Genomic DNA, 26,143 nt, shown 5'->3' on the forward strand with positions numbered 1-26,143 from the left:
AAGTAGTTGTCCCCCTACCTGAGCCAATTCTCCTATTGTAGCCAAGACATTATTGATCACACCTGGGTTTGGGTCAGGGTCTGGATCTTTCAGTTTCAAAATTAAAGCCTATGAAAAGAAGGTATGATAAAAACGAATGCAGAACAGAATCTACTAGAAACCTTTCTTTTACATAAGTAAAATTCACCCGAGAGACCATTTCAATCCTAGATAAGTTACTTTTAGGCTTTGAGAATCCAGAATTTCTCCAGAATGTGGATTCTAAAACTTTTCTCCATACTGAGCTCAGTTAGATATATGAGAAAGCTAAGAAACACCATGATTAAAAAGTGTTTCCCATGCCTTCTCAAATGGTATCTGATCATTTGCCAGATTCACATAAGTTTTCAAAGATTTCACAAGCCTCTAACATACTCAGATTTTAAAGCGAATTTTTTTCATTTTGAGGGAACTATTTTATGCCACTATCTACCTACTTCTCCTTTCCAAGCACATTTGATGATGTGCTTGAAGCACTGTATCTTATCCCTTATAAAAAGAGAGCCCTTTCCTGCAATCGGTGAGATTTTCACTATTCTTTCTGAGAATGCTTGATGTGGCCCTTGACCCCGAGCCTGGGGCCGAAGAAATTATCTACTGAAACACTTCCACTGTCTCAAAGAAGCGGACATAAGATGACCCGGAGAGACAGTGCCAGTGTCTCTAGCTTCTGTGAGCTACCTTCAGAATGGGCTCCATGTAGGGGCGGATGAGCCGTGGGGCATTGGAGACCAGGTGCCCCAGCATGCGGGCACTCTGCTCTTTGATTCTTCCAATGCCGCTGTGCTCCAGCTCCGTCAGAATCTGCAGGGAAGAAAGGCCCGTATGGTAAAGGAAGTTCTAGAGAGGAACGGTGTATAAAAGGGGAAACGTGGCAGGGAACCAGAGGAAGGAACCAGAACTGCATGCGGATCAAGTAGCTGCTGGATCCTCCACAAAGGCCAACAGTCAGGGACACAGCAGTGGTGGGAAGAAAGACTGTTGGAAGCCAGCCCCAGTCCCCACAGTGCCCCAGCCCCCATGGTCCCCCAGCTGTCCCCAAGCACAACTTTAACAGTACGGCACAGGCCCAGGGGGCTGGGAACACCAACGGGGACAGCAAGAGCAGGGGTCTGCAGAAATGAGGAACGAGAGAAGGGCTCTCTTCGAGAAAAATCTTTGTCTGGACAGCAAATCACTAAGGGGGCCTATAAATAATGACAAAGAATCAAGAACAGAACAGCTATGCTGTTGAAAGAAATATTAATACTCAGTAGTGGTTTCAGGGACATCTAGATAAACCCAAACAGTGAGGGATTGTATCAACAGAATCCCCTTGGACCTTGATGAACAGAAATAACATGTTTGTTCTGACATCCTTAAAACACCAGTAAATCAGCACGTTCTACTCATCATGACACAGATATAAACAACTTAATATAGACAGACTTCTGGCGAGCTGAAGTTACCAGAAGGAAATCTCTGAACCGTGAGAAAAGTGCATGTTAACTCAGCTACCCAGAGGAGGAGTCTACAATTTAATAATATATTTTGTCTTAGGTTATTGATTTAATAATCCTGACTTTCTGGATCCCCCCAGCAGCCTGTTTTCCCCCGTCACAGCAGACAGCAGTGAGAGTGGACAGAGAGGGATGCTGAGAACAGACCCACGTGAGCCAGGAGATGGCTGGCAGGCAGAGAACAGATGCCTGAGAGGAGAGTGCCAATCTTTGGAGCACCAGGGGCCAAATCAAAGGTTCCCAAATTCACCTCCAGAGCCAGCGAGGATCACTGCGCCCTCAGAACAATACCCAACACCCCCTCTGATGATTGAGAGGCATGAGGAAAAGGCCAAAGCACATTTAGGTAATGTCCCTTACCAAGGCATGCAAATATGTGATTCAACTTGTGAAGGTCTGTATCCACATTTGAAAACAAGAAAAATAAAAAATTCGGGGGTTTCAAGGGCTAAGCTCAGTATATGGTAAATTCATTCAATGGTGCTTCACATTCTCCAGTATCAGGAAAAATGAGATGGCCTGATAGCCCGGCAGCTTATTGTAACCTTCTAGCAGACACAGGCCACGCCTGGCTTGTTCGCTAGTGTTTCCAGCACCCAGCAGGACCTGGAACCTGGAAAATGTCCAAAACATCTATTGACTGAATGAACACACTGATATTCTCATTAGGAGATATTTCTATATCAAGCTTCTTTAAGCAGGATTTTGGGCTGGCAGGCTCAACAATGATTTGTTTTCCTTCCCAAAACCTTAGGTATTTTTAAAAAAAGACTTAAAAGGATAGGCACTCCTATCACAGGCCAGCAGCTGAAGAAATAAACCGTTAGGCTACAAACAGAAGTGCCAACGTAATATAATCCTCTAGTTCTTTGACTGATGATATTACAGTCACTTTAGTTATGACTGTGAATACACGACATTTCTCTAGGATGAAAGTTCCGTATATTAACGATATTGCTGTGTTTACGTTCTTTATGTGGGTGGGTCAGGAAGCAGAGCGGGAGGGAGGGACAGGGTGGGGTCGGGGGACAGGAAAGGACTGGGTGAAGCACACTGAGACCCAGAAGAGGTGGGTGGAAAGATCTCGAGGCAGGAAGGACTGGACCATGCACCACTCGCAAGGAGGCCAGACAACTTATGTGGGTAGGCGGAGACAAAAACTGGGCAGTTAGGTTTTAGCAGGAATCGAAAATTCTGGGGCGCCTGGCTGGCTCAGTCAGTGGAGCGTGCAACTCTTGATCTCAGGATTGTGAGTTTGAGCCCCACTTTCAGCGTGGAGCCTACTTAAAAAAAAGAAAAATCGTAGTAGATCGAACAGCAAGGCCAATTTGAAGCTACCTTTGATTCTAGTCCAGCAGCTTAGCTTGGCATCTGACATTTAAGAACGAAAGCCAGGGACCACAGACCAGGGGCAATGACCATGAGAAGCAATGTTGGAACCATTCTCATCCTTGGCCTCTGTGCCTGACCTGGCATCAGCAAGAGCAGGAGAGCGGAAGGACAGAGAGGTGCTGGGAAAACTGACACCATCTGCAGCAGACTGAGTGGAGAGGGCCAAGAAGTGGAATCTCTGGTGACTTGCCAGGAACAAGAGAAGAGCTGCAGAAGAGGTTAGCCTGGGATAAGAGGGCCCCTGGAGTCATACTGCCAAGAGGCTTACAAGGTGATCAGCACTGGAACTGCGACTGCGAAGCTGGGAAAACATGGACTCTTGGAGCCAAAGGTGGCTTTTACCAGGTATCTCGACCTTTCTCCCCCTTCCCGGTCCTCGTCTCTCTTTCCCCAAACCGCTCTCACAATGACAGTCCCTTTCCCATTGCCTCTAGGTCTGACTGTCACACCATTACCTGGATGAGCATCTTGCGTAAGAAAGGCATGACGAAGGCCGGGTTCATGCTACTGAGCCGGCCCACGGTGCAGATGGCCAGCTCCCGGATCTCAAACACCTGGTCGTTCAGGGCCACAAACAGGGCCTGCAAATTCTCTGCCTGGGCCAGGTGTGCATCAAAGCGCTCATCCAGGGATGCCAAGACACAGTAGCGGATGTCAGGGTCTGCAAGAGCAATTATGCCTTTGAACGCCTCTTCGATGCCATCACCCCTCTGGTCATTTCCCAGTTTCTGTCCCCACTACCTCCGGCCTAGTAAGAGGATGTCACGTACCTTTCTCTCATCTCACTTGTCAAATCTTTTCTCTACTCATAGGAGCAAAGACAACAGAATTAAAGACAGATTCTGTTACACCAGTAGGCTGGAGTAGCCAAGCCCAGCGCTTTGGCAGAGACATCAGCTGGACATCAGCTGGCTGAGTCTGAAAATCTCTAGAGAGGCCATGCAATGTAACTGGCTAATTCCAACTGCCCCGGGCGCATAAATTCCCCTAGACTGCTTCTGTCTCATAAACCGTACCAGGATCTGTTATCCCAACCACGAGGAGTTTGCTGAGCACATCTGCCACCACTTGCACTGCAGTCTGGCTGACCACGTGAGCGTGGCCACTGATGAGGTGGACGGAGGGCGTGAGCAGACGGGAGCAGGTGCGGGCAGCTTCCATGCGGATCTCCTTGTGTTCACTGTTTAGGAAATGATCTGCACAGTGGCGGACGAACTGGGTCAGAGAGTGGCCTGGATACAAAGGCAGAGAGAAAACAAAATTAACATTGCTGCTCTGGATGGTAGATCTACAACTAGCTAGCTGCATTTTTCATTTCATGGCTACGAATTCAATTTTCAACAAGATACTGACCCAGAACGCTTCTCTTAAAAAAAGTAACAAATGGGTTTCCGATCAGCAGAGAGGCAAAAGGGAGGCGGAGCGGGGAGACACAAAAAAAGGCATTCCAGCCACCCCCCAACCTAATCCTTTATTTCCTTCAAAGAATGAATAATTTTGTTTTATTCTGACCCAAACCTTTATATTCCGAGATTAAAACAATTCTTGATCAAATTTACCTTGTCTATTTTAGTTCCCAGATTTGAATACCAAAAGAAAGTCTGGTGTAGGCTGGGTTTAAAATATAGCTACTTTCTATTCATTAGAAATACATTATCCTGGGTGTCAATCAGTGCAAGAGGAGGAGCTACAAGAGGGAAACCACAGATGGCTATAAGCATTCAGATGGCACATTTAGGCTTTTTGTACTTGCTTGTTTCCCTGCAGTCTTGATCACTGCCACTTGCATGATTTTAAATTTCAAAAGTATCCATTTTTCTCTCCTGAAATAGATCTCCCTAGGGCACTGATGTGGGTTTATCTGCAGCTTAGAACTCCACACTGAACTACACAGTACAGCGCTCTTGAAAATCACACTGCCATAGAAATGGAAATACCTAAAAGCCTCTGGCTTAAACATTTTAAAGCATTAAATACCATCTCAGCTTCATGACCATGGGGGGATGGAGGCTCCATCTCTGACTTTCTCATCTCTGAAGCATTAATTCCTTGGATCAATGCATAATTTCCCTGAACGCCATCTGCCCCCAAATGCAGGATGGGATGAAGAAACAGAGAGGAGAAATTAACAATACATGCAAAGAGCCCAGGAGGCTGAGCTGCTACAGGATCAGCTAGCTGGTCTCCAGGATCCCCAGCCAAGACCCAGGACTTCTAGGTGCCCTCATTCTTTTCTTGGGGTTCCCAGCAACTCTCACTGTCTTGGCAAGAGCGGCTGCAATTTCTTACCTTCAAACTCAAAGCTGCCAAGGGTTCGAAGGGCAAGAGTAATGCTGCCCACATCGCTGGCCTCAGGCAGGGCTGTGAGGCCAGGGGAAGCTAGCTGATGGGCCAGGCCCTTGGGCATGCCCGGGTGCCGGAGGGGTTTGTGCATCAGGACCAGGGACAGCATCTTCAGAAGCCCATCCTGGATGTCCTTCTTCAGCTGTGGAATCTGACGGCTCAGGTCGTAGAGCACAGCAGTGAGGGCAGGGCTGAGGGGAAGGAAACCAGGCACCTATGGCGCTGGACAAGACATCTGTCTGTTCTAGAGAAGAAACAGCCTTTCTTGTCCAGCAAGGGGATTTGGCCCATCACTGCTTGGTCTTTAAAGTAGAAAGGATACTATAAAATAGAAGAAATGTCCTGAACTCTCTTGGCCTGGTCAGAGATTTCAAAACAATCTACGAATTTCTGGTCTTTGCCAGGACTTGCTTAATGTAATTTAGCCACTGCTGAAGACCAAGTCTCAATAAACAATCTGGGAAGCAAACAAAGAGCATCATCCTTATTTTATAGATAAAGAGAACTAAAGCCAGAAAAGCCGGGCAGTTTCCCAATGATAACATAAACAACAGCTACAAACATCAGCCGAGCACTTCTTATGTGCAAGGCCCAGTGCCCAGAGTGCCTGTTTCATGAACTCTTTCCCATTACCCCCTTGACAACCTTGGACAACAGGAGCTGCTATTGTGTCCGCTTTTCAGGTGAGAAAACTAAGGCTCAGAGAAGTTAAGTAACTGGTCAGGACAACACAGCTAACCAGAGATGGAACCAGGATGCAAAACCAGCCCATGTGTTTAGCGTGAGCTCTCTTGCCTATCCAATTTAACGAGCAAACACCCATGCCCCACTCTTTCAGTGCTGTCCCGATGCCGCCGGCCAAGGCTCTTACTACGCAAGACGGGAGCAGCTCAGGTTTCTGATACCCACCTCAGTCCCACTGCCAGCATGGGCTCCAGCAGCTCCTTGATATCCTGTTGGATGCCTGGCCCCATTGCCCGGGCCAGCATGCTGATGCAGGTGAACACTGTGGCATCCACCTGCATGGCCTTCTGTCTCCTGCAGGGGACCAAAAGTGGCTACTTCAGACACAATGACATCTTGTGATGCTCCAACTCAAAATCGCCTTGGGGCAAGGAGGGCAAGTGATCCAGGCAGGGCCACAATTTGCTGGTGTGCAGGTTATCTACTGCACAATTCTAGGGGGCCCATCACACCAGACACACGGTAGATTTGAATTTACAACAATCCAGCAGATGGCAGTCATGTATCTTGAGAAAGGGCCCCTTTCTGAATCACACAAGGCACAATAAGGGTTAGCGTGGTGCTGGCCAAGGTACCTATTTAGGAAGCAAACTGAACAATGTGTACATCAGGGACCAGGGGGTAGGGTACATCCATCATATGGAAAGAAATTCTCCCCCACAAAGAGAAGCCTGGGCTTTAGAATGGGAAGGCTTATCCCTTCACCAGACCTATCCTTGCTACTAACACAGAGAAAGATCAAAACACAGCTTTAGTCGACACTGACCCCCCGAGACTTAGAGGAGACACCCTGGCCTCTCCAGCTTGTGCGGTGAAGGTTTTTCTTGTATTTTATTCACTGGGAGGTTTCAAAGGGTGGAATAATGCACCCAACTTCAGTGACAAGGAAAAAGTGACCATTAGTTCTCTTCAGTTCCAGTCCAGAAGCTCTCTCTTTAGGCCTTACATCAAAAGACCTTTGAAAACCAGAGAAAAGAGCAAAACTAGGAGATTCCCAGTTAATAATAATATTGAAAACAGCACTGATATCTAATGTGTTCACAGGGTATTCAACCTCCCCAAATATTTATATATATATCACTTCATTTGAAAAAGGCTGGCACTCAACTGAGGAAGGGTTGTGCTTTGTATGATTTGCTACACTCTGGAGCTTAGTGATGTGGAGAATGGGCTTAAGCTCCATGGAAACTGGGATGGAGCATCCTTCTCCCCAGCCAAATGGGGGTGGAAAGTGAAATCACAATAGAGATGCTTACTTATGGGCAAAGTCCTTAGGGGGTAGGGCTGCACGGATGATGTCCAGCACACGAGGTAAATAGACCTTAAACTCAGATCTCACAGCCACAGAAAGCAGCCCCAGGGCTTGGAAGGCTGCTGTACGTTCCTTCTCCTTCTTGACACAGCTTAAGACATGGTTCATGGTGTCTTGGAGGTACTGGGTATCTGATCACAAAAAAGACAAAGCATATGGCTCAAGGTCAGGGTTGGTATATATATCAAAGGTCAGAGTTCCTAGAAAACACTTAAATTGGGGCGCCTGGGTGGCTCAGTCGTTAAGCATCTGCCTTCGGCTCAGGTCACAATCCCAGGGTCCTGGGATCGAGCCCCGCATTAGGCTCCCTGCTTGGCGGGAAGCCTGCTTCTCCCTCTCCCACTCCCCCTGCCTGTGTTCCTGCTCTCGCTGTGTCTCTCTCTCTGTCAAATAAATAAATAAATAAAATCTTTAAAAAAAAATAATGAAACACTTAAATTTAAGAATAAATTAAGAGAGGGGAGTCTGGGAGGCTCAGTCGGTTAAGCATTTGCCTTTGGCTCAGGTCATGATCTCAGGGTCCTGGGATCGAGTCCTGAGTCGGGCTCCCTGCTCAGCGGGGAGTCTGCTTCTCCCTCTCCCTCTGTCCCTCCCCTGCTTGTGCTCTCTCTCTCTCAAATAAGCAAATCTTAACAACAACAACAAAAAAGAATAAATTAAGAGAGCCTGTTGGAAAAAAGTAAAGAAGAATTTAGAGGATGTATTAACCAAAGTCTTATGCTTAATAATCACTCCTCAGATACATCTTTTGGAAATATTAGAAATATTAGATTTTTTCCACTTTAATTAAAAAAAAAATCTTAAAGGGTCTCCAAAACAATAACATTGTATAACTGTCCCCATTAGTGCTATATTTTGAGGGAAAAACTACATGCTCTTAAGAAATATATGTTAAATCTTGCTTAAAAACAAAGAGATGATCATCTAAACTATTTTATATTATATTGAAATTTAAAGTAATTTTGAATACTGTTTGCAATAAACAGGCCACTCTATTCAGCTTAGGCCTGGAAATCACTTTGCTATTACCCAGAGATTTCTGTTATAGTTATATTTAATAGAACAAGATTTAATCTGTAATTTGGGAAGCCACAAGTGTATCTTCATTAAGTTTCCATCAGCCAATGTGTGCAGGTAGGCGATTCTTGGGCACTTTATTTATTTATTTATTTAAAGATTTTATTTATTTGAGAGAGAGAGAATGAGAGATAGAGAGCACGAGAGGGAAGAGGGTCAGAGGGAGAAGCAGACTCCCCGCTGAGCAGGGAGCCCGATGCGGGACTCGATCCCGGGACTCTAGGATCATGACCTGAGCTGAAGGCAGTCGCTTAACCAACTGAGCCACCCAGGTGCCCCTTCTTGGGCAATTTAAGGGAAAGTGTTATTACTCCTCCAAAGGTTGGAATTTCCTGATTTTTGTCTCTTCTATTTTTCCCTTCCGTCTTGCTGGCCTCAAGTCCATGCACCAGCAGAACATACACAGCAGCAGAGAAGGCAAGACCACACATCCATTAGAAAGTGAGGGGTGCTGAGGGCCCCCAGAAGCTCATTTAGGAGGCAGTGGAGTCCCAAACAGCATAGATGCCTCCCTGCATTTACTCTAACGAGAAAGGTCTTCTTTCATGGCTCTCATGGTCAAAGCACTCTGGGGCTTGAAAACAGAAGAGTAAGGTGATATGTATGTAAACCTTAAAATCAGAGCACATCCATGGGGAAAACGGGACTTCTGCACAGGGACAGCATTTCAGCAGGAAAGGAGCCCAAATCAAGAGGGTGACATCCTTTGCCCGATTTAGCACCCTAAGAGACTAGGAATTGTTTGAGGTTCCAACCCAATCTTAGCATGTTTTTGATATGGCCAAAAATTACATCATTGGGAAGTTCGAGCAATGACTTCCAAGCTGCAAGCTTTAAAAAAGTGGCACTTTCCCCATGAGGCCACATGTACGGGGGCTGCCCAGGCTGAATTTCAATGACACATTTTAGTATATTATTTAATAAAACAATAAAAACCCACATCAAAAGAATACACCTAGGGGCCCTCTGGTCTTGGCATGCTGCTCCTAGGCGGTCCTTTGAACTTACTGGGGTAACTGCTTCCCCAACATGCCAGACTTTCATCAAATTCAGCCTAATTATTACTTTCTTTTGAACCACAGACTTTCAAACCACGGTTATTTAAAGCTCTACTGAACAGGGGCATGTCTGGTCATTAAAAAGGAGAATAGCTGCTGGGTACCAGGTAGGAAGAATGGAAAACTGAAAAAAATATGGGTGATTTTCATGATATCATTTCTCTCTGGTTCATTGATTTTATGTGGCTAATTGTCTCGTCCTTACTCAACACATTCTCGTCACACACAGCACATTTCACGCCAACCATGCATTTGTCCCGTTTCGTCTGAATTGGGTGGTGTGAAATGAGTGTGTGTGCTAGGGAACGGCATCTGCGAAGGGTCGGGCTGACCTTCTACTTCCACTCCTGGCTCTCATTTGCTCCCGAATGCTTATTAAGCACAGGCAATGTGCACCGCAGTGAGGTGCAAAAAGATGTTCAAGATGGGGTTTCTCCACTCAGCAAGTAGGGAGGTAAGATAAGGATATTAAGTATGAACAGGCAACTGGAGTATTATTACAATTTTTAACCTTGACCTTACTTCTAAAATGGATTTGAAGGAGGGAGAGGGGGGCAGTAAAAGCAGAATAATGGTTTCCATCTACTGGGGCTTACTCTGCCATTTGGATGAGCTGTTTAGGCATTAATGCAGTTCATCTTGCAAGACAAGGACTGTTATTCTCCACTGACAAGTCAGGAAGTGGAGGCCTAGGAAGGTCAAATAACCTGTCTGAAACCTCACAGTTAAGGACAGAAGCCAGATTCATCCCAGGTCAGATGCCAAAGCCTTCCCACAGCTGGGTACTCTAAAGGAAGGGGGAAGAAAGTACTCCCAGCAGGAGTCACCCAGGAAGGCCATGAGGAGAAGCCAGCACCTGAGCTGGGGCCCCTCCAGGAGCCAGGGAGTCTCACTGCCCAGTGCAACCAGGGCAGGAATATGGGAAACCACAGTCCGTCATCCCTGAAACTTGCCTCTGAAACCTCCAGGCCCTGCTCCCTCTGAGCGGTGAGGCAGGTGGGTAACCAGGGGCTGAAGCAGGACGGTCACTGCATCCTCCCTGCCCCAGAGAGGCTGCTGCAGAGTAGCTAAACCCAAACTGCCCTTCTTTGGTCTCTTCGAAGCCTGTCACCAACTTGTTGTCTTCCACACATGCCAAGTTGCTTGGCTCCAGAACAGCCTCTCTGCCTGCACTCTGATTTTTCCCGTGACATCTGTAGCAACCCTGAACGAGACCCAGCTGAAATCAGACAGGAGGCAAAGATGCCAGAGACGAGCCCCGAGGCTGGCGTTGCTTCAAACAAAAGGTAGACATGACTCTTGGGAATCACTTCTGTTTGATTTCAACAGGGAATGACACGACATGTCCGTGGACATCCTCACCTGTGAAGGCAGAAGGTCGAAACGCGGCCAGGCGGGGCAACAAATTAAGGATTGTCATCTGGATCAGCGAGTTCTTGCTATTCCTGCATTTCAGCACCCACTGGCACACCTAAAGGAGGAGGGCGCAGGGTTGGTGAGGGAGCGGGAGCATGAAGCTTGGCAGGGGAGGGCGGGGGGGAGTCCCCTCGCCACTTACCTGATCAAATTTCTCCTCCATCAGGTCTCTGCAACACCGACTCTCCACCAGGGTGGACTTCGCTGGGCTGGGGGAAGCCCCGAACCCCATGAGGCCTTGGTGAGAGCTGTACCCCAGCAGTCCCACCAAGGCATTGGACTGCGGGGGCTGGACAGCCTGGAAACTGGTGAAGGGGGTAATGTGGCGAGGTTTCGTGCCGAAGCCCATGAGGTCCTTGCAGTACTTGTCATGCACCAGCTGCTGCTGTGTGATTTCTTCCATTTCTTCTCTCAGGCGCTGTATGGGGGGTGGGGGATCAGCTTTACTCACAAGTGCCATTTGCCTAGCCACTGTGGGGTCTACAGAGCGACTCATCTGCCCCACCCTGAAGGGGAACTATTTTCAAAGTGGGGGGTGCCTGCTCCTCATCTTCCTGGATTTCCCCAGAACCTTGCAGGGGGACTGGTTTTATTCCAATTCAGGCAGAAGAGCACCACCTACCGAATGATGAAGCAGCAGCAGCAGGGGGCTGGCTGCGGAGGACTGCTCCCTTGGTTTGGGAAAGCTGAGTTGCAAATGGCTGTAACTCCAGACCTAAGGCTGTGGCCACGAAGCCTCTGGCGAGGGTGTCGGGCAGCCCCACGCCAGGGTCCTGGCGAGGCCAGGCTCCTCTCTTCAGAAACCCAGGCAGAAACAACTTGGGAAAGTAATTTTCTCGGGATCCAAGGAATTCCGTGGCTGGTGGGGACTACCCTGACTGGCTGAGAATTCACATCTACGTCCTATACAAAGCGCTGCTTAGTAACAGTCCAAACAATTCATTTCTCAACTTCCATACTGTTCTCGACACAGATACTCTCACTTTTCAGAAATTTTCTGCACTATTCTTATCAAGGTCACCAAGGACTCTGATGCTGCTAATCGGATGGTCAATTCTCGGTCTTCATTGTATCTAATCTGCAGTGTTTGAGCCAACTTAATATTTCCTCCTCTTTGAAAACTTCCTTCCTTGGCTTCTTGGATCCTGAGCTTTCCTGGCCTTCCTCCCCTACCCGCACCAGCTGCCCCTTGGTCTCCCCTGGTTGCTCATCTCCTGACCTTAGGTACCAGGCCCTACCTCTTCTCCAACGACACCAGTGCTCTGCTGGGGAACTAGTCACCCGGTCTCGGGACTTGAAGTCATGGCTATGTGCTGATGACTCCCAAATCCGTGTCTCTGCCCAGAATCCCCCTAGAAAGACCCAGTTCTCTGCTCAGATACCCAACATGTGTCTCAAACTTAACATTCAGAAGCAAACTCCTGACCTTCTACCCCAAACCTGCTCCTTCCACCTCAGTCCTCCTTGTCTCAGCAAGTGCCACCCTATCCTCCCAGTCTCGCAGGCCAAAAACCTTGACTCCTCTCTCTCTCAGTGAACCCCCTCCCCCCAGTCCCAAATTCAGAATCCAGCCACTGCTTGGCCTGCACAGTTTCCACTAGGGTGCAAACTGCAGAAGTCCTCTGCTAAGGTTGCTGCTGTTCCTTACTAACTGGACTCCTGGCATCAGCCCGAGCCCTGCCGATAATCCACTCAACATGGCGGCCACAGCAATCCTTCTGAAACATGAGTCAAATGTCACTCTGTTGCTCAAAACCTACTAACAGCTTCCCACTTCACACCCACGGTCTGTACTGTGGCTCCCGGGACCCCACACGATGTGCCCCTTTCCGCACCCCAGGTATTCCTCTGACCCCATCGCCCACCACCTCTCTCCTGTCACACAGCTCAGTCCCAGTGGCTATCTGGTTCCCCTCCAAAAGCAGCAAGCTCCCGCCTCGAGGCCTTCGCGTCTGCAGAACCCGCTGTCTGGAATGCTCTGTCCAGGTCTTTATTTGTATGGCTCTTTTTTACCTCCTTCACAACTGTGCTCAAATGGTACATTTTGAAATGTAATCCTTGATCCATGCTAGCACCTCCTGGTCCCTTTCCCTGCCCTACTTTTCTCCAGAACATTCATCACCATATGATACACTACAGCTGATGCTTGAACAACAGGAGTATGAACTGCACCGGTCCACTTACATGTGGATGTTTTCCCATAAATCCAGTACGGTGCCGTAAACATATTTTCCCCTTCTTATGATTTTTTTTTTTAAAGATTTTATTTATTTGACAGAGAGAGCGAGAGAGGGAACACAAGCAGGGGGAGTGGGAGAGGGAGAAGCAGACTCTCTGATGAGCAGGGAGCCCGAAGCGGGGCTCGATCCCAGGACCCTGGGATCATGACTGGAGCCGAAGGCAGACACTTAACGACCACGCCACCCAGGCGCCCCCCTTCTTATGACTTTCTTAACATTTTATTTCTTCTAGCTTACTTTATTGTAAAAATACAGTATATTAGACACATAACATACGAAATGTGTGTTAACTGACTGTTTATGTTATTGATAAGGTTTCTGGTCAATAGGAGGCTATTAACAGTTAAGTTTGGGGGAGTCAAAAGTTATACGTGGATTTTCAACTGCATGGGGGGGTTGATGCCTGAACCTCTGCGTTGTTCAAGGGTCAACTGTATTTATTTTTACTTAATTGTGTATTGTCTCTCCCTGCTAGAATATAATGCTTTATTCACTGCTGTATTATTCCAGCTCTTAGGACTTGGTATAGCTGGCCCACAGCAGGTGCTCAATAAATATCTGTTGAATGAATTAACAAGTTACAAAATTATAATACCTTACATTTGGATAGTTCTTTAGAATTGACAAAATGTACAAAATTCTATTTTAATTAAATTTAGTTAGGTGATGTTCTGTTTTCCTGGGAGAAAACAGAGATCCCACAACTGTACAGGCTACAGTGGAAAGCCTACATTATACTTGGGTGGGGAAATCTCTGAGGGCTACCATTTATGGAATGCCCACTCCATCAGGTGTTGTGCCAGACACTTCAAGTATACAGTCGACCCTTGAACAACGTGGAGGTTAGGGGCAAAGACATCCTATGCAGCCGAAAATCCATGTGTAGGGGCGCCTGGGTGGCTCAGTTGGTTAAGTGTCTGCCTTTGGCTCAGGTCACAATCTCGGGGTCCTGGGATCGAGCCCCGCATTGGGATCCCTGCTCAGTGGGGAGTCTGCTTCTCTCTCCCTCTCTGCCCCTCCCCCCTACTCGTGCTTGCTCTCTGTCTCATTCTCTCTCTCAAATAAATAAAATCTTTAAAAATAAATAAATAAATAAAAGTAAAAGAAAATCCATGTGTAACTTCTGACTCCCTTAAAACTTTACTAACAGCCTACTGTTGACCAGAGTCTTAACAATATTAAACAATTGATTAGCACAAATTTTGTATGTGTATTAGATGCTGTATTCTTATAAGAAAGCTAGAGAAAGGAAAATGTTACTATGAGAAACATAAGGAAAATACATTTACAGTACCATGCTGTATTTACCAATATCCTAAGTGTATGTCATCTATTGACAAGATGAATCATCTGTCAGTACCTACGTGAATACTGTCTTATTTGAAGCAAAACAATGTAGATGTTAATATGCATTACTAACACCAGACAGCAAAAACGAAAAGATAATGTGAAAAAGAAAATCGTATTTATTTACAGGTATAACGAACGATGCAGGCACCGATGACCAAGAAGCAGCAATATGATTGTTTTACGGCAGCTTAGTGTCATCAAGACAACTGCTTCATGGTAGCCTAGCCTACGCACGAATGAATGAGCCGTCATTGAATTTTTATGGCGTATGGTATTATAGTCATATTCATAATACAGTACTGGAAACACCGATTGATACATTTTTTAAAAACCCACTTACCTGCGATGATAGGCTGATACGCAGTTTCTCCAATTACGAGAAAGGTATACAGTACGGCCATGAAATTCTTTGAAAGCAAAGTTACAAAACGGTAAGAAAACCAACACATTATTACCTTTAACTTTACAGTAAACATCACTCACCCTACGCCCACACAGGGACAGGCTGTCCACTTCCACATGGGCTTTGCACACGAGGTTCCACATGATCGATTCACAAAAACATCTCGTACAGTCTTGCTATACAGTCAACAGATTTTCATATAAAGACTCACAAACACACAATAGGTAAGTTTATTAGCTGTACGGCATGATGATTCTTTCCTATTCGCTAGCAGGACGTGGCTCAGCGGAAGGGTCTGCATTCTCATGGGTCTCATGGTGAGTAGACTGAGGCAGAGGAGGGGCCGGCTTGCTGCTGCAGGGGTGGCAGAGGCGGAAGAGGTGGGAGGGGAGGCAGGAGACACGGCACACTCCGGGCAACTTCACAGAAATACATCATAATTTCTGTTTGACTTTTTTGCTTTTTCATTTCTCTAAAAACATCTTTCTATAGTACTGATCCCTCTTCCACGGTCTGCTTCATTTCAGTGCCTGCATCACAGAAGGATCCACGTCATAAAAGACATCAAGAGCAGTCTTGAAATAATCAGACCCCTCCTGGTTCCTGGCACTGCTTCTCCTAGGTTGTCTTCCTCATCGTCCGGCACCGGTTCGGAAACACTCCCCTCCCTCAAGTCATCTCCTGTTCGATCCCCTGGTGTGGTGTCTATTAGCTCTTGAAAGTTTCCAAGATCCGTATCACCCTTCAGCCCCCACCTTTTCTGCCATATCCACTTTCTTTCAATCTCTTTCATGGTTTCCTTGACTGGCCCTGTCATAAGTTCTGTGAAGTCACGTGCAAGATCTGGCCACGGTTTTCTCCAGGAGGAATTTGTTTCAGGCTTCATGGCATTTGTGGCTTTTTCTACAACAATGGCATTTTCAATGGTGTAATCCTTCCAGACTTCCCATCAGGGTTCTCTTCCACAGTGTTGACAATCCTTTTCACAAAGTACCATGTGTAATGAGCCTTAAAGGTCATGACCCGGATCTAGAGGCTGAATTAGAGATGCTGTGTTTGGGAGCAGGTAGACCACTTCGATGACTCTGGTGTTGAACCCATGGGGTTCTGGGTTGCAAGGGGCATTGTCCAATACTGAAAGAATTTTAAAAGGCGATCCCTTACCAGCAAGGTACTTTAACTTCAGAGACAAAGCATTAAGGGAACCAATCCAGAAAGAGAGTTCTTGTGGTGTTTCTCTCTTCCCTTCAAAGCTCCAGGGTTAGCAATTTATAGATAAGGGCCTTCTGATCATAAACTACACTGTGTTGCATGAGAGAATTAGCCTGCCCCTTCCTGCCTCGAATCCTGGTGCCTGCTGCTCCTCCTAATAAATGTCCTCTGTGGCATTTTCTTTTCCAGAGTAAGGCACTTTCGTCTGCATTAAAAGCCTCTTCAGGCACATATCCTTTCTCTTCAGTGATCTTCTTTATGGCATCTGGGAACTCATCTGCTGCCTCTTGGTCAGCAGAAGCTGCTTCTCCTGTTATCTTGACTTTTTTTTAAGTCAAACCTCTTTTCAAACTTATCAAACCATCTTTTGCTGGCATTCAATTCTCTAGCTTTCAGTCCTTCACCTTCCTTTTGCTCTAAGTTGTCAGATAATGATTTCGCTTTTCCTCGAATCATACTGGTCTTTAAGTGTGCCTTTCTTACAGCAATCCTGTACCCACATAAAAGCTGCATGTTCAATATGAGATAAAAAGAGATTTCTCAAAAAGTGCAAGATTTTTGTGCCTGTTGGCATAGATGCAGCAATAGCTTCACGGATTTCCTTTTCTTTTTTTGCAATGGTCCTTATGCTGGATTCATTTATCTTGAAATGGTGGGCAGCCACAGCTGCAGACCTCAATCTGCGGCACATATCAAGCGATTCAACTTTTTCTTATAACATCATGACTTTGCTTCTTGGAAGAACCTCACTAGTGGCACTTCGTCCGGGTTCCACAGTATTATTCAAGGTTTACAGTATTGCACGAAACACAATGAAAAACACATGAGAAGTGTGACAGGGCACTTTTTATTGTGATGCGCAATTTACTGGAGGGGCGAACTGTGCACACAGAAGATGAGCCTTGCAGTGTGTTAACCAGACACTAGCAACACTTGAGCTCACAGCAACAGCAACAGGAGCTGGCTGTGAAATTACTGCAGAAGACAGTGTGTCCCACAGTCGATTTTATGCAGTTAGGATTTAATACTGTACCTTCATATTTGTTCACATTTCTCTCGACTGCGAACGGCGCCATGTATAGTCTGTAAGTGCTGGTGTGCGTAAGTTTAGGTAAATTTCTAATTTTTGTAATAGATTCGTGTACATTTTGTGGTAGTACATAATTAGACTAGTATCTACCTGTATTTTGTGCATTTGTGACATACCTAACTTCTTAATTTTTTCAATATTTCTAGGCTATTCGGTTAATCTGTTGAGTTTGTTGAGGTGCCACAAACCTCCAAAAAATTTCCCAACATATTTACTGAAAAAAATCCACGTATACGTGGACCCATGCAGTTCAAACCTGTGTCATTCAAGGGTCAGTTGTATTTAGAAACCTCACAGGAGCCCAAGGAGGTGGGATGAGATCCCCGTTAACACTAGGAAAATGAGGCTAAAGGAAGTAAAATAACGTACCCAAGTCACACAGTAGAGAGGAGCGGGGATTCCAAGCTGGACTCCTGGGTTCTACATGTACAGCGGCAGACGCTGCCCAGTGCCGACAGCACCGCCATTACCAAATGGCCCCCGGGTCTAGTAAAGCAAGAAGCCCTGGGACAAAATTGCACACCAACTCGCTCCCCATAGAAGACTCACAGAGGGAGCTCTACTCCCAATGTATCCTGCAACCAGCGGACTGACACTGAATCTCCTCCGCGTCTGCACTGCCAAGACCAGTGGAGGCCACCACCATCACCCGCCCAGGCTACTCCATAGACTCCCTGGCAGCCAGGAGAACGGGACCCCCGACTACAAGGAGTGCAGTTGACCAAGGGCCCCTGCTGCGACTCTGAAAACGCCACCATGTTTGCGCCACGGCCACGCTTGCCATCGGCTGCCTCTAGCCACTGACAGCACGTGGGAGGAACGCTGGGGAGGGCTCACCTGAGAGCCACCTGCGGCCTGAGGCCCCCATGGCGGCTCTGCACGGGGGCCTAGCACGCTTCCAGCCCACTTTCCTTTGCTGTCTTGTTCACTTAGGGACAGCTGTGCCCCGCATCTGATGACTTGCCAGTCTCTCCCTGCTCCGTTTTCTTTCCCGGGCTATTTCCCTAACAAAAATGCTGGCACGTTTAACCACACCCCTTAACTAGTCTCCTGCTTTCATTCCTGCCGCTGCACAAGATTTGCCCCACAAGTCGCCAATGATTATGAAAAATGAGGCCCTCACACCACTCCCCTGTGTACACACCTCTGAGGTTTGCAGTGAGAATAAAAGCCAGTGTTTACCACGAACCGCGAGGCCTTGGAATTTGGCCCCACCCCTCTCTCCCTGGCTCTCGTGCCCCAGCCACATTTCCCTTCTTTCTGTTCCCTGAACTTTCAAACTCTCTCCCACCTCAAAGCCTCCACCTGGAACACAATCTCCCTGCCCTCTGCAAAGCGCGCCCCTCCACGTCTTGCAGGTCTCAGCTCAAATGGCACCACCCCAGAGAGGAAGTCAACCCCTCCTTCCTGCTACCCTCCATCCCATTACTTCCTAGGACTTAGTGCTTTTCTGAAATGACTTTGTTTACTTGCTTATTGCCTGTGTCCCTTACATCATATCCTCTGTAAGGACAAGGATCTCGCCTGTCCTGTTCACAGAATGGCACGTGGGAATCCAAACTCCCTTCTGACATGGCTTCTCACCTCTCCCTCCATGCTGCTGATGCGGACCAACTCGTTGAGGATCAGCAAGGCTCCATGGATGCGATCATCCCGATTCATGCCTTTCTCCTTGGCCAATGTCTCATCAAACCCTTTCTCTGCTTCTTCAAATGTGTGCTATGAGAGATACAGAATGTGTTAATTATCCGAGGTCCAAAGGTAGAAAGAACACAGCCCACCCCTTCTACACAGGGGGTTGTGTGGTGTGACCAGGCCTGCTCAGTGGCTTGTGCCAGCGACATCAATGATACGAAGTTACCAAGCTCTTTCCTTTAATTTAGCTTCAACCCGCACAATGCCATGAGGCAAGAGACCATGACCATCCCTATTGAACAGATGAAAAACAGAGGCTCAAGGAAATTAAATGACTTGTCCAAGTTCACATAGCAAATTGTGCCAAGCCTAGGACCCAGGTCTCCAATGCCACGTTCAGGGCTTTCTCTCTTTGTAGTACAAGCTCCTTGGTTAAGTTTTCTTGGCAACAGCAATCGGCACAGGGCTTATGACTCTGGAGGAGAGAGAACCAGCCCTTTCTAAATTAGTATCATTGTACGTTGCTATTTTTCAGATACCCATTTTTCTATAATTTAGTATCTCTGAGAAGAGAGCTCTTATAATTGTTGATAAGAAGATAGTAAATCACAGTTTAACTGCATCACATTTTCACTCTTAGTGGCACGTACAATAATGGTGTGGCTACCAACAGATCTTTGCTCCAGTGAAATACAATGAAATAATTATTGACCCACACAATGTGACACATGCTCTGTGGCAAGGCCCCGTCGCGGCCCTTTCAGACGGGTGATGCTGTATGTACGCATGGTTTGCGGGGATGGAATGGCGACGTGCTCACCCGGTACCACTGAGGCTTCTGCATCTCCTTTGGCTCACGCTGGGTGGTGAGGATCAAACAGGCACGAAGGGCAGCTACAGCTCCTTCCCGGATGGCCTGTTTGGGGTCCCACACGGCCACAAAAATGTTGTCAAAGAAGGGCTGCACTTGCTGGAAGAAGAAGGTGGGGACGCTGATGGCCAGCTCGCGGAGAACCAGAACCTAGGAGAGAAAAGCACACAGAGGACTCTCATCTGTATCAGAGAGTTTGATTCTGTCACAATACAGCCTCTTGTCATCATGCAGTATATATATACATCAGGAAGAGAGCAAACTTGTCCACCCTTCTAAGTAGGAATCTCTGGGGACCTAGGAGTAAAAGTAAAATTGATCAAACATCCCAGTGTTCATTATCCTAGGGTGTTTACAAACATCAGATGTTCCTCATGTTGGAACATGAACTCTGGAAGGCAGACGTGTTTTATACTTTGTATACTGCCCTCAACAGCCTAAAACCATCCCTGGAACACAGTAGTATTCAATAAACATTTATTGAATGAACTAATAATCCTGTTCAATATTTAATCATGCTATTATGTTCATCTGACAGTGGAAGAAACTGAAGGTCAGAGGTTGCTCCAAGTTTCAGAGTCAGGAAGGACAAAACCGACTTGCAGCAGGCTCCATGTGTGTGTCCCTCACCCAGTCCCAGGATCCCTCCTCGTGGGGCTGGATCCTAAAGAGGGAGCTAACAGGAAAGGATCCAAATGATGCTTTGATCCCCACCATATTTATTCCCAGATTTTCTCTCTCTTTTAAAGATTTTACTTATTTATTTGAGAGTGAGTGAGAGAGCACAAGCAGGGGGAGCTGCAGAGGGAGAGGGAGAAGCAGGCTCCCCGCTGAGCAGGGAGCCTGATGAAGGGCTCAATCCCAGGACCCTAGGATCATGACCTGAACCAAAGGCAGATGCTTCACCGACTGAGTCACCCAGGAGCCGTGACCCCAGATTCTCTCTCTTAAGGACAGACTCTCCCTCATCTTGCAGCCTGAAAGTCTGGGCCTCCAAACCAGCCTTTTTCAGGGACAAGCCTCAAAAAGCAGTGGGGATGTGGGGCACCTGGGTGGCTCAGTCGGTTAAGTGTCTTAATCTCAGTTCAGGTCTCCATCTCAGGGTCATGGGTTCAAGCCTTGAGTTGAGCTCCAAAATGGACATGGAGCCTACTTAAAAAAAAAAAAAAAAAAAAAAAAAAAAAAGCAGTGGGATACACCACGAGAGGAGGAAAAGAGGCCCTCACTCCTCCAGATGCAGAACAGCCAATGGGGAAAGAGGAAGTCTGGGCTAGGTACCAACCAATCAATAATGCCTAAAAAATAAACAAGAGTGGCACCTGAGTGGTGCAGTCGGTTAAGTGGTACTCTTGGTTTCAGCTCAGGTTGTGATTTCAGGGTCATGAGACTGAGCCCCAGCTTGGGCTCAAGCTCAGCGGGGAGTCTGCTTGAGACTTTCTCTCCCTCTGCCCCTCCCCTGCACTCACACATGCGCTCTTTCGCTCTCTAAAATAAACAAATAAATTTAAACAAATAAATAAATAAAATAAGCGTGAAAGGCCTGAACGGAGGGTGGGGAAGTGAAGGTCCTACTGCCCCTGCTCCTCTCCTACTCCTAGTCCTTCTGTATTCTCACGGTACCGCAGAGAGACCCTGACAAAGACGCTGATGGGATCATGCAGACAGTTATCCGGGGCTCTGGAAGCTTTTTGGCTTGTGGCTTCTTCCCTTGCCTATGGCTGAGGGGTGCCTTCTGCTTAGGAGGCAATTTTGATTCTAGGAAATTAGAGGGCAAGGTAAGCGCTGCACTTAGGGCTGCCTCTCAAGCAACAGAAGAGAACTTTAAGTTTCCTCTTCAGGTATGGCGCTCAGGGCAAAAAGAGAAAGGGATTCAGGACAGAACTGAAGGCCCCTAAGAAGCACAGTGCCTATGCCTGGAGCGTCCCCTCATTGTGCCTTTCGGGGACCTGAGCACACTGTGTGGGGACCCCTCCCTGCAGGCACTCACAGCTGCGTGTCTCCGGCCCTCGTTGCGGTCAGCGCCCAGCCACTCCAAGGCTCGCTTCACCTCAAACTCCACATACTCAGCTGTAAAAGTGTCCCCTGCCATGGCGAGGCGGCCAATGGCCTTGGATGCCATCTCCATGACAACTGGGTCATTCGAGGGGAGGAGGTTCCGAAGATAGTTAGCGAATCTGCCAATCCGAGTGGCATTCCCGCCTTCCACTCCAATGAGGCTGGCTGGGAAAGAGAGGAAGGCAAAAGGTGAGGATGGGCGCATCCTGTCCAGGAGAGCGCACTGCCCTGAAAGAAGGCTGGCAAGTGACCCCTTCCTTCTACTTTGAGCACAGAACGCAACTTCCAGATGGGAAGGATGCAGATAATTTTCATTTTAAAGCAAGAGACTTGATGTTTGTGCCAGAACTACTTACATAAAGCAAAATAACTTCATTTTAGTAGAGAGAATTTGTTTTCCCAAGAAGAAAGAGAAAACAAACTGAAAATGAATAGGAATTCACCAGACCAGTCCCTGGGATTTGAGAATGACATGCTTTTTATCATTGTTCCCCACCTCTCCCTTTCCATCCGTGAGCCCCGCTGCACCAAAATGCTCTACAGAGACACTAGAGCTTGCAACAAGCAACACGGGGTGGCGGCGGTGGGGGGGGCGGGCCGGCAGAAGGAAAGCTGACTTCTCGTCTCACAGCGGCCACTGCCTGGCCCTAGAAAAGCTGCGTCACAGTTCTCAGACTCTGTATCTGAAAATACCAGCTTTGCCCACATCCCAGGACCATTGCTAGGATCGATACCTGAACAGGTACACTGAAAGCCACAAGGCTCCTTAAAAATTCCTCAAACAGGTAAGAACAAAGCATCAGTGCGCAGCAGACACAGGTGCAGTGGACACAAAGGGAGTCACCCTTTACTCCTGGTCGTTCCTGTCGTCAGGCTGTCCTTACCTATGGCCAAGATGCCACCTTTTCTCTCATTGGCATCTGAGCTAGAAACCAGCTCAAAGATGTGATGGTTCAGCTGATCATAGAAGCGCGTAGATTCCTCCTGACTCATCTGCAAAGGAAGGTGTGCTCAGAACAGCTTCCGATGACCCCCCGAGGCTGGGGCAGCAGTGGAGGCAGGGGGTGGGGGTGGGGCTTCCAGAGGGTAGGACTGAGAGGTGGCCAGCAGATACAGCTCAACCCAGAGAGGACAAAGCTGCTGCCCACTCTTATAGCTGTAAACTGTTGAGCAACTGAACTCGCAGTTCATCTGTTTATGGAACAAACACTCGTTGAGCAGGCCGCATCCCGGGGTTACAAGGACGCAGGAGACACTGTCCTGACGTCACATGAGCTCTCTATCTAGAAAGCCCCAGGCTACCAACTCTTCAAACCCATCCCAACCACTATTATCAGATGGAAAGAACTGAAGGTCTGGAATATCGTGGGAAAAAGAAAAAAAAGAAACATGAAAAGAAACAGCTGACTCTACACTGACTCCTAAATGCCATCATAACACAGGACATGCCACAGAACTGTGTACCCGCTGCAAAGGAACCTGCATATCCCACAGACAAGAGAAACTGGGGGCCGTCATGTTCCAAACCCTCACTGAGCTGTCAAAAGGAATCTAAACCGGTGCTGGTACATTTGGACCAAACATTCCCTGGAGAATCACAGAAGCCCCAACCTCTCGAAGCTCCATGGTGACGTAGTGCTGGAGCTCCTTGGCAGCTTTGGCCCTGGTCTCCTCATTCCGGCTCTTCAGGCCACTGGCGAACTGCTGCAGGACACTCACGTTGCTGGACGTGGTGGTAGCTGTGGTGGTGGCAGCGGGTCCGGTTCCGAGCATCCTGACCTGAGGTTCTTTGGAGAGAAACTTCCTTTAATGTTCTGGATAACAAACCGCAGTGGTGAATTTATGGCCACAGTTCCTCAACACAGGTCTCCACCCTGCCCATGCCAGGAAGGGGATCCTACAACGGTTGGGAGACCTCCCTGAGGAATGTAGAGAAAGCCTTGATTAGTCAACGGTGACTGGTGTCTAAAACAGGCAGTGTAGCAGACAGGGTCAAACTGTGGGCTGTGGAGCCAGACTTCCTGGGTTCGAATGCAGTCCAAAATTATAGGGCATCTGCTTTCATCAGAGAGGATGAAACCCAAGGATGGAACCCAGATCAGGTCATGATCCGGGGGTCCTGGGATGGAGACCCGCATCGGGCTCCCTGCTCAGCGGGGAGTCTGCTTCTCCCTCTCCCTTTGCTCCTCCCCCAGTTGGTGCTCTCTCTCTCAAATAAATAAAATCTAAAAAAAAAAAAAAAAATCATTATCAAAATTATATACCTTGAGGAAGATACTGAAAATGTCCCAGTTTCCTCACCTGTAGTAGGATAACATTACCTAACTCATAGCGTTGATATGAGGGTTAAATAAGTTAATAAATGTTAAAAAGTGCTTAGAACAGTGCCAGGCACACAGTGAGTGCTTAGTAATTGTTAGCTATTATTATCATCATGACTACTCCATACATGGCCCAGTGCCAGGCACTAGAGATGGGGAGGTAGAGAGAAAATAAAACAAGCCTAAGACTGTCCCTTTCCCCAAGGCATTCAATTTTAAAAAGGGTCACTGATTATTATTCTATAGCAGCAATGGCCAGTAGAAATACAAAATAAGCCATAAGTGCAATTTTACATTTTGTGATAGCCGTATCAAAAAAGGTAAAAAGAAACAGGAGAAATTAATACATTTTTAAAACCCAATACATCCAAAAGATCATTTCAACCTGTCATCAACATAAATAGTATAGATATATATTCCATTCTCTTTTTGTACTAAGTTTCCAAAATGTGCTCTGCACATGGCAATCTCAATGTGGATTAGCCGTGTTTCAAATGCTCTAAGCCGCCTGTGGCTGGTGGTTATTGTATTGGACGGTGCCGTTCCATAAAATACTAGTACTTGGAATGTGAGCTAAGAGACTGACTAGTTCCTGAGATCACATATTCATTCCTCAATTAAGTACCATCCCTTCCCTCAACGAGCTTAAAATCTAGGTGGAAAGTGGCCATTATAGGGCTCAGCCCAGACTGCTGGAAGGAACATATATACCTATCCTAGGGATGTCCAGATTATATTAAAAAATCAAATTATCAAAATTCTTATTTTTGAAAGTATTTGTGAGATGCAGAGGAAAAAAAAAAAAAGACCCCAGGTAATAATTGGTTTTGTAAAGCTATTAAATGCTCCAATGCCAAGAAAAAGACTGCAGAAGGAAATGTCATCCTTCAGGGGAGAGGAAACTCAAGGATCCCTGATGAGAAAACTAACTATGGGGTGTGTGCCCAAGGGTCTGCGATGAAGGGGAGGGAGGCTGGCAAGAAATTCTCCTTCTCAGGAAAGAACCAGCGTACCTTCACAGGGTCTGAGGCCCACAGGCCCATCTGCTCCAGGCACAATTCAATGGAGATATTGGAAGTCAAATATCCTAAGAGTCTTGGTGAGGGCTTGCAGAAGTTAAAGTTGGGGTGGCTGAAACTGAGGATGGGGGCGGGGAGGGCAGAGAGGATGAAACACGAGCATGGAACCCAGCTCAGCTCTGGGGACTGGGTCGTTGAAAGGTCCCCAGGGGGCACACTGAGGGGCACACACTGACGTTGCTCCTCTCTGAGGTCAATCCGTAGGTGGCTAGGAAGAAGGGGCGACTGCACGGCATGAAGACCCAAAGGCGTCCCGGCACTACCGGGGCTGATGGGCCGGCCTTCGCGGCGCAGGGACGCACGGCAGGCTGAAGGGTCCGGGGGTCTCCTGGGGATCCGGGAGGAGGTGGGTGCTGCTTCGCCGGGTGGGGGTCAAGGGGCTCTGACGGCGCCCAAGCCCGTGGGGCCGGTACGGAGGGAAAACCCCACGTCCCAGACGGGCAACTTCCCGGGTCCCCCCTCCCACGGACCAGGCTGACCCTGGGTCTGGATATTCCTCCGCCTCGGAGGGGTCGGTGCCAGGCCCCAGACTCACCGCGCGGCTTCGGCCAAGGCCTCAGCTGCCGCCACCACCGAGGCTACCGCCGCTTCAAGGCCCCCGGCCCCACCACCCGCCTTCCCCGCTGTCCTCTAAGCCGGGCGGGTGGGAGGGCGGGCTCCCAGCCCTGTGGACCAATTGGCAGGCGTAAGAAGAAGATGGACTGGAACATAGACCAATAGAAATGAAGGAGAAGTGAGGCTTAGGGACCCGGCTTCTCTAGGGGGCGGGGACTGTTCAAATAGACAAACCACGCGGCCAGTGGCAGGCGAAAGGAGGCTTACGTCAATTCGGGAGAACCAATGGGTCCTGAGTTGATTTCAGTCACTTCCACGCGCACATCCGGTGCATCGCTACTCTTACTCCCCTCTGCATCTCCACTGTGGTGGTGTGGAGTTTGCCGTGTGGGTACCGCGGCGTGGGACTTGGAGGCTGTGCGTCCCGCCCGCTTTAACCGGAGTGTGAGCGA

General features: G+C 47.7%; 1 protein-coding gene across 3 annotated transcripts in view; it reads right to left on the reverse strand.

The window, feature by feature from the left end:
* MTOR (mechanistic target of rapamycin kinase) overlaps nucleotides 1–25,797 on the reverse strand; it is a 123,273-nt gene extending 97,476 nt beyond the window's left edge. Inside the window, exons 1-16 of one of the 3 annotated variants that reach the window (XM_027606534.2) lie at nucleotides 25,672–25,779; nucleotides 25,071–25,194; nucleotides 23,348–23,523; nucleotides 22,621–22,729; nucleotides 21,669–21,901; nucleotides 19,631–19,831; nucleotides 18,760–18,894; nucleotides 11,023–11,298; nucleotides 10,827–10,935; nucleotides 7,274–7,460; nucleotides 6,183–6,311; nucleotides 5,220–5,464; nucleotides 3,947–4,162; nucleotides 3,386–3,591; nucleotides 721–843; nucleotides 19–108 (exon numbers count right to left, since the gene is read on the reverse strand). In XM_027606534.2, coding sequence (XP_027462335.1) covers nucleotides 19–108; nucleotides 721–843; nucleotides 3,386–3,591; nucleotides 3,947–4,162; nucleotides 5,220–5,464; nucleotides 6,183–6,311; nucleotides 7,274–7,460; nucleotides 10,827–10,935; nucleotides 11,023–11,298; nucleotides 18,760–18,894; nucleotides 19,631–19,831; nucleotides 21,669–21,901; nucleotides 22,621–22,729; nucleotides 23,348–23,509 — 2,421 coding nt within the window. In that variant the 5' untranslated portion in view covers nucleotides 23,510–23,523; nucleotides 25,071–25,194; nucleotides 25,672–25,779. Of the gene's footprint in view, nucleotides 1–18; nucleotides 109–720; nucleotides 844–3,385; nucleotides 3,592–3,946; nucleotides 4,163–5,219; nucleotides 5,465–6,182; nucleotides 6,312–7,273; nucleotides 7,461–10,826; nucleotides 10,936–11,022; nucleotides 11,299–18,759; nucleotides 18,895–19,630; nucleotides 19,832–21,668; nucleotides 21,902–22,620; nucleotides 22,730–23,347; nucleotides 23,524–25,070; nucleotides 25,195–25,671 lie in introns of all 3 variants that reach the window. The other 2 variants (XM_027606527.2, XM_027606540.2) reach the window with 2 other exon arrangements.
* Nucleotides 25,798–26,143: the final 346 nt, after the last annotated feature.

This window comes from Zalophus californianus, chromosome 4 (genome assembly GCF_009762305.2).
Source record: "Zalophus californianus isolate mZalCal1 chromosome 4, mZalCal1.pri.v2, whole genome shotgun sequence".
NCBI classification, from domain to species: domain Eukaryota; kingdom Metazoa; phylum Chordata; class Mammalia; order Carnivora; family Otariidae; genus Zalophus; species Zalophus californianus.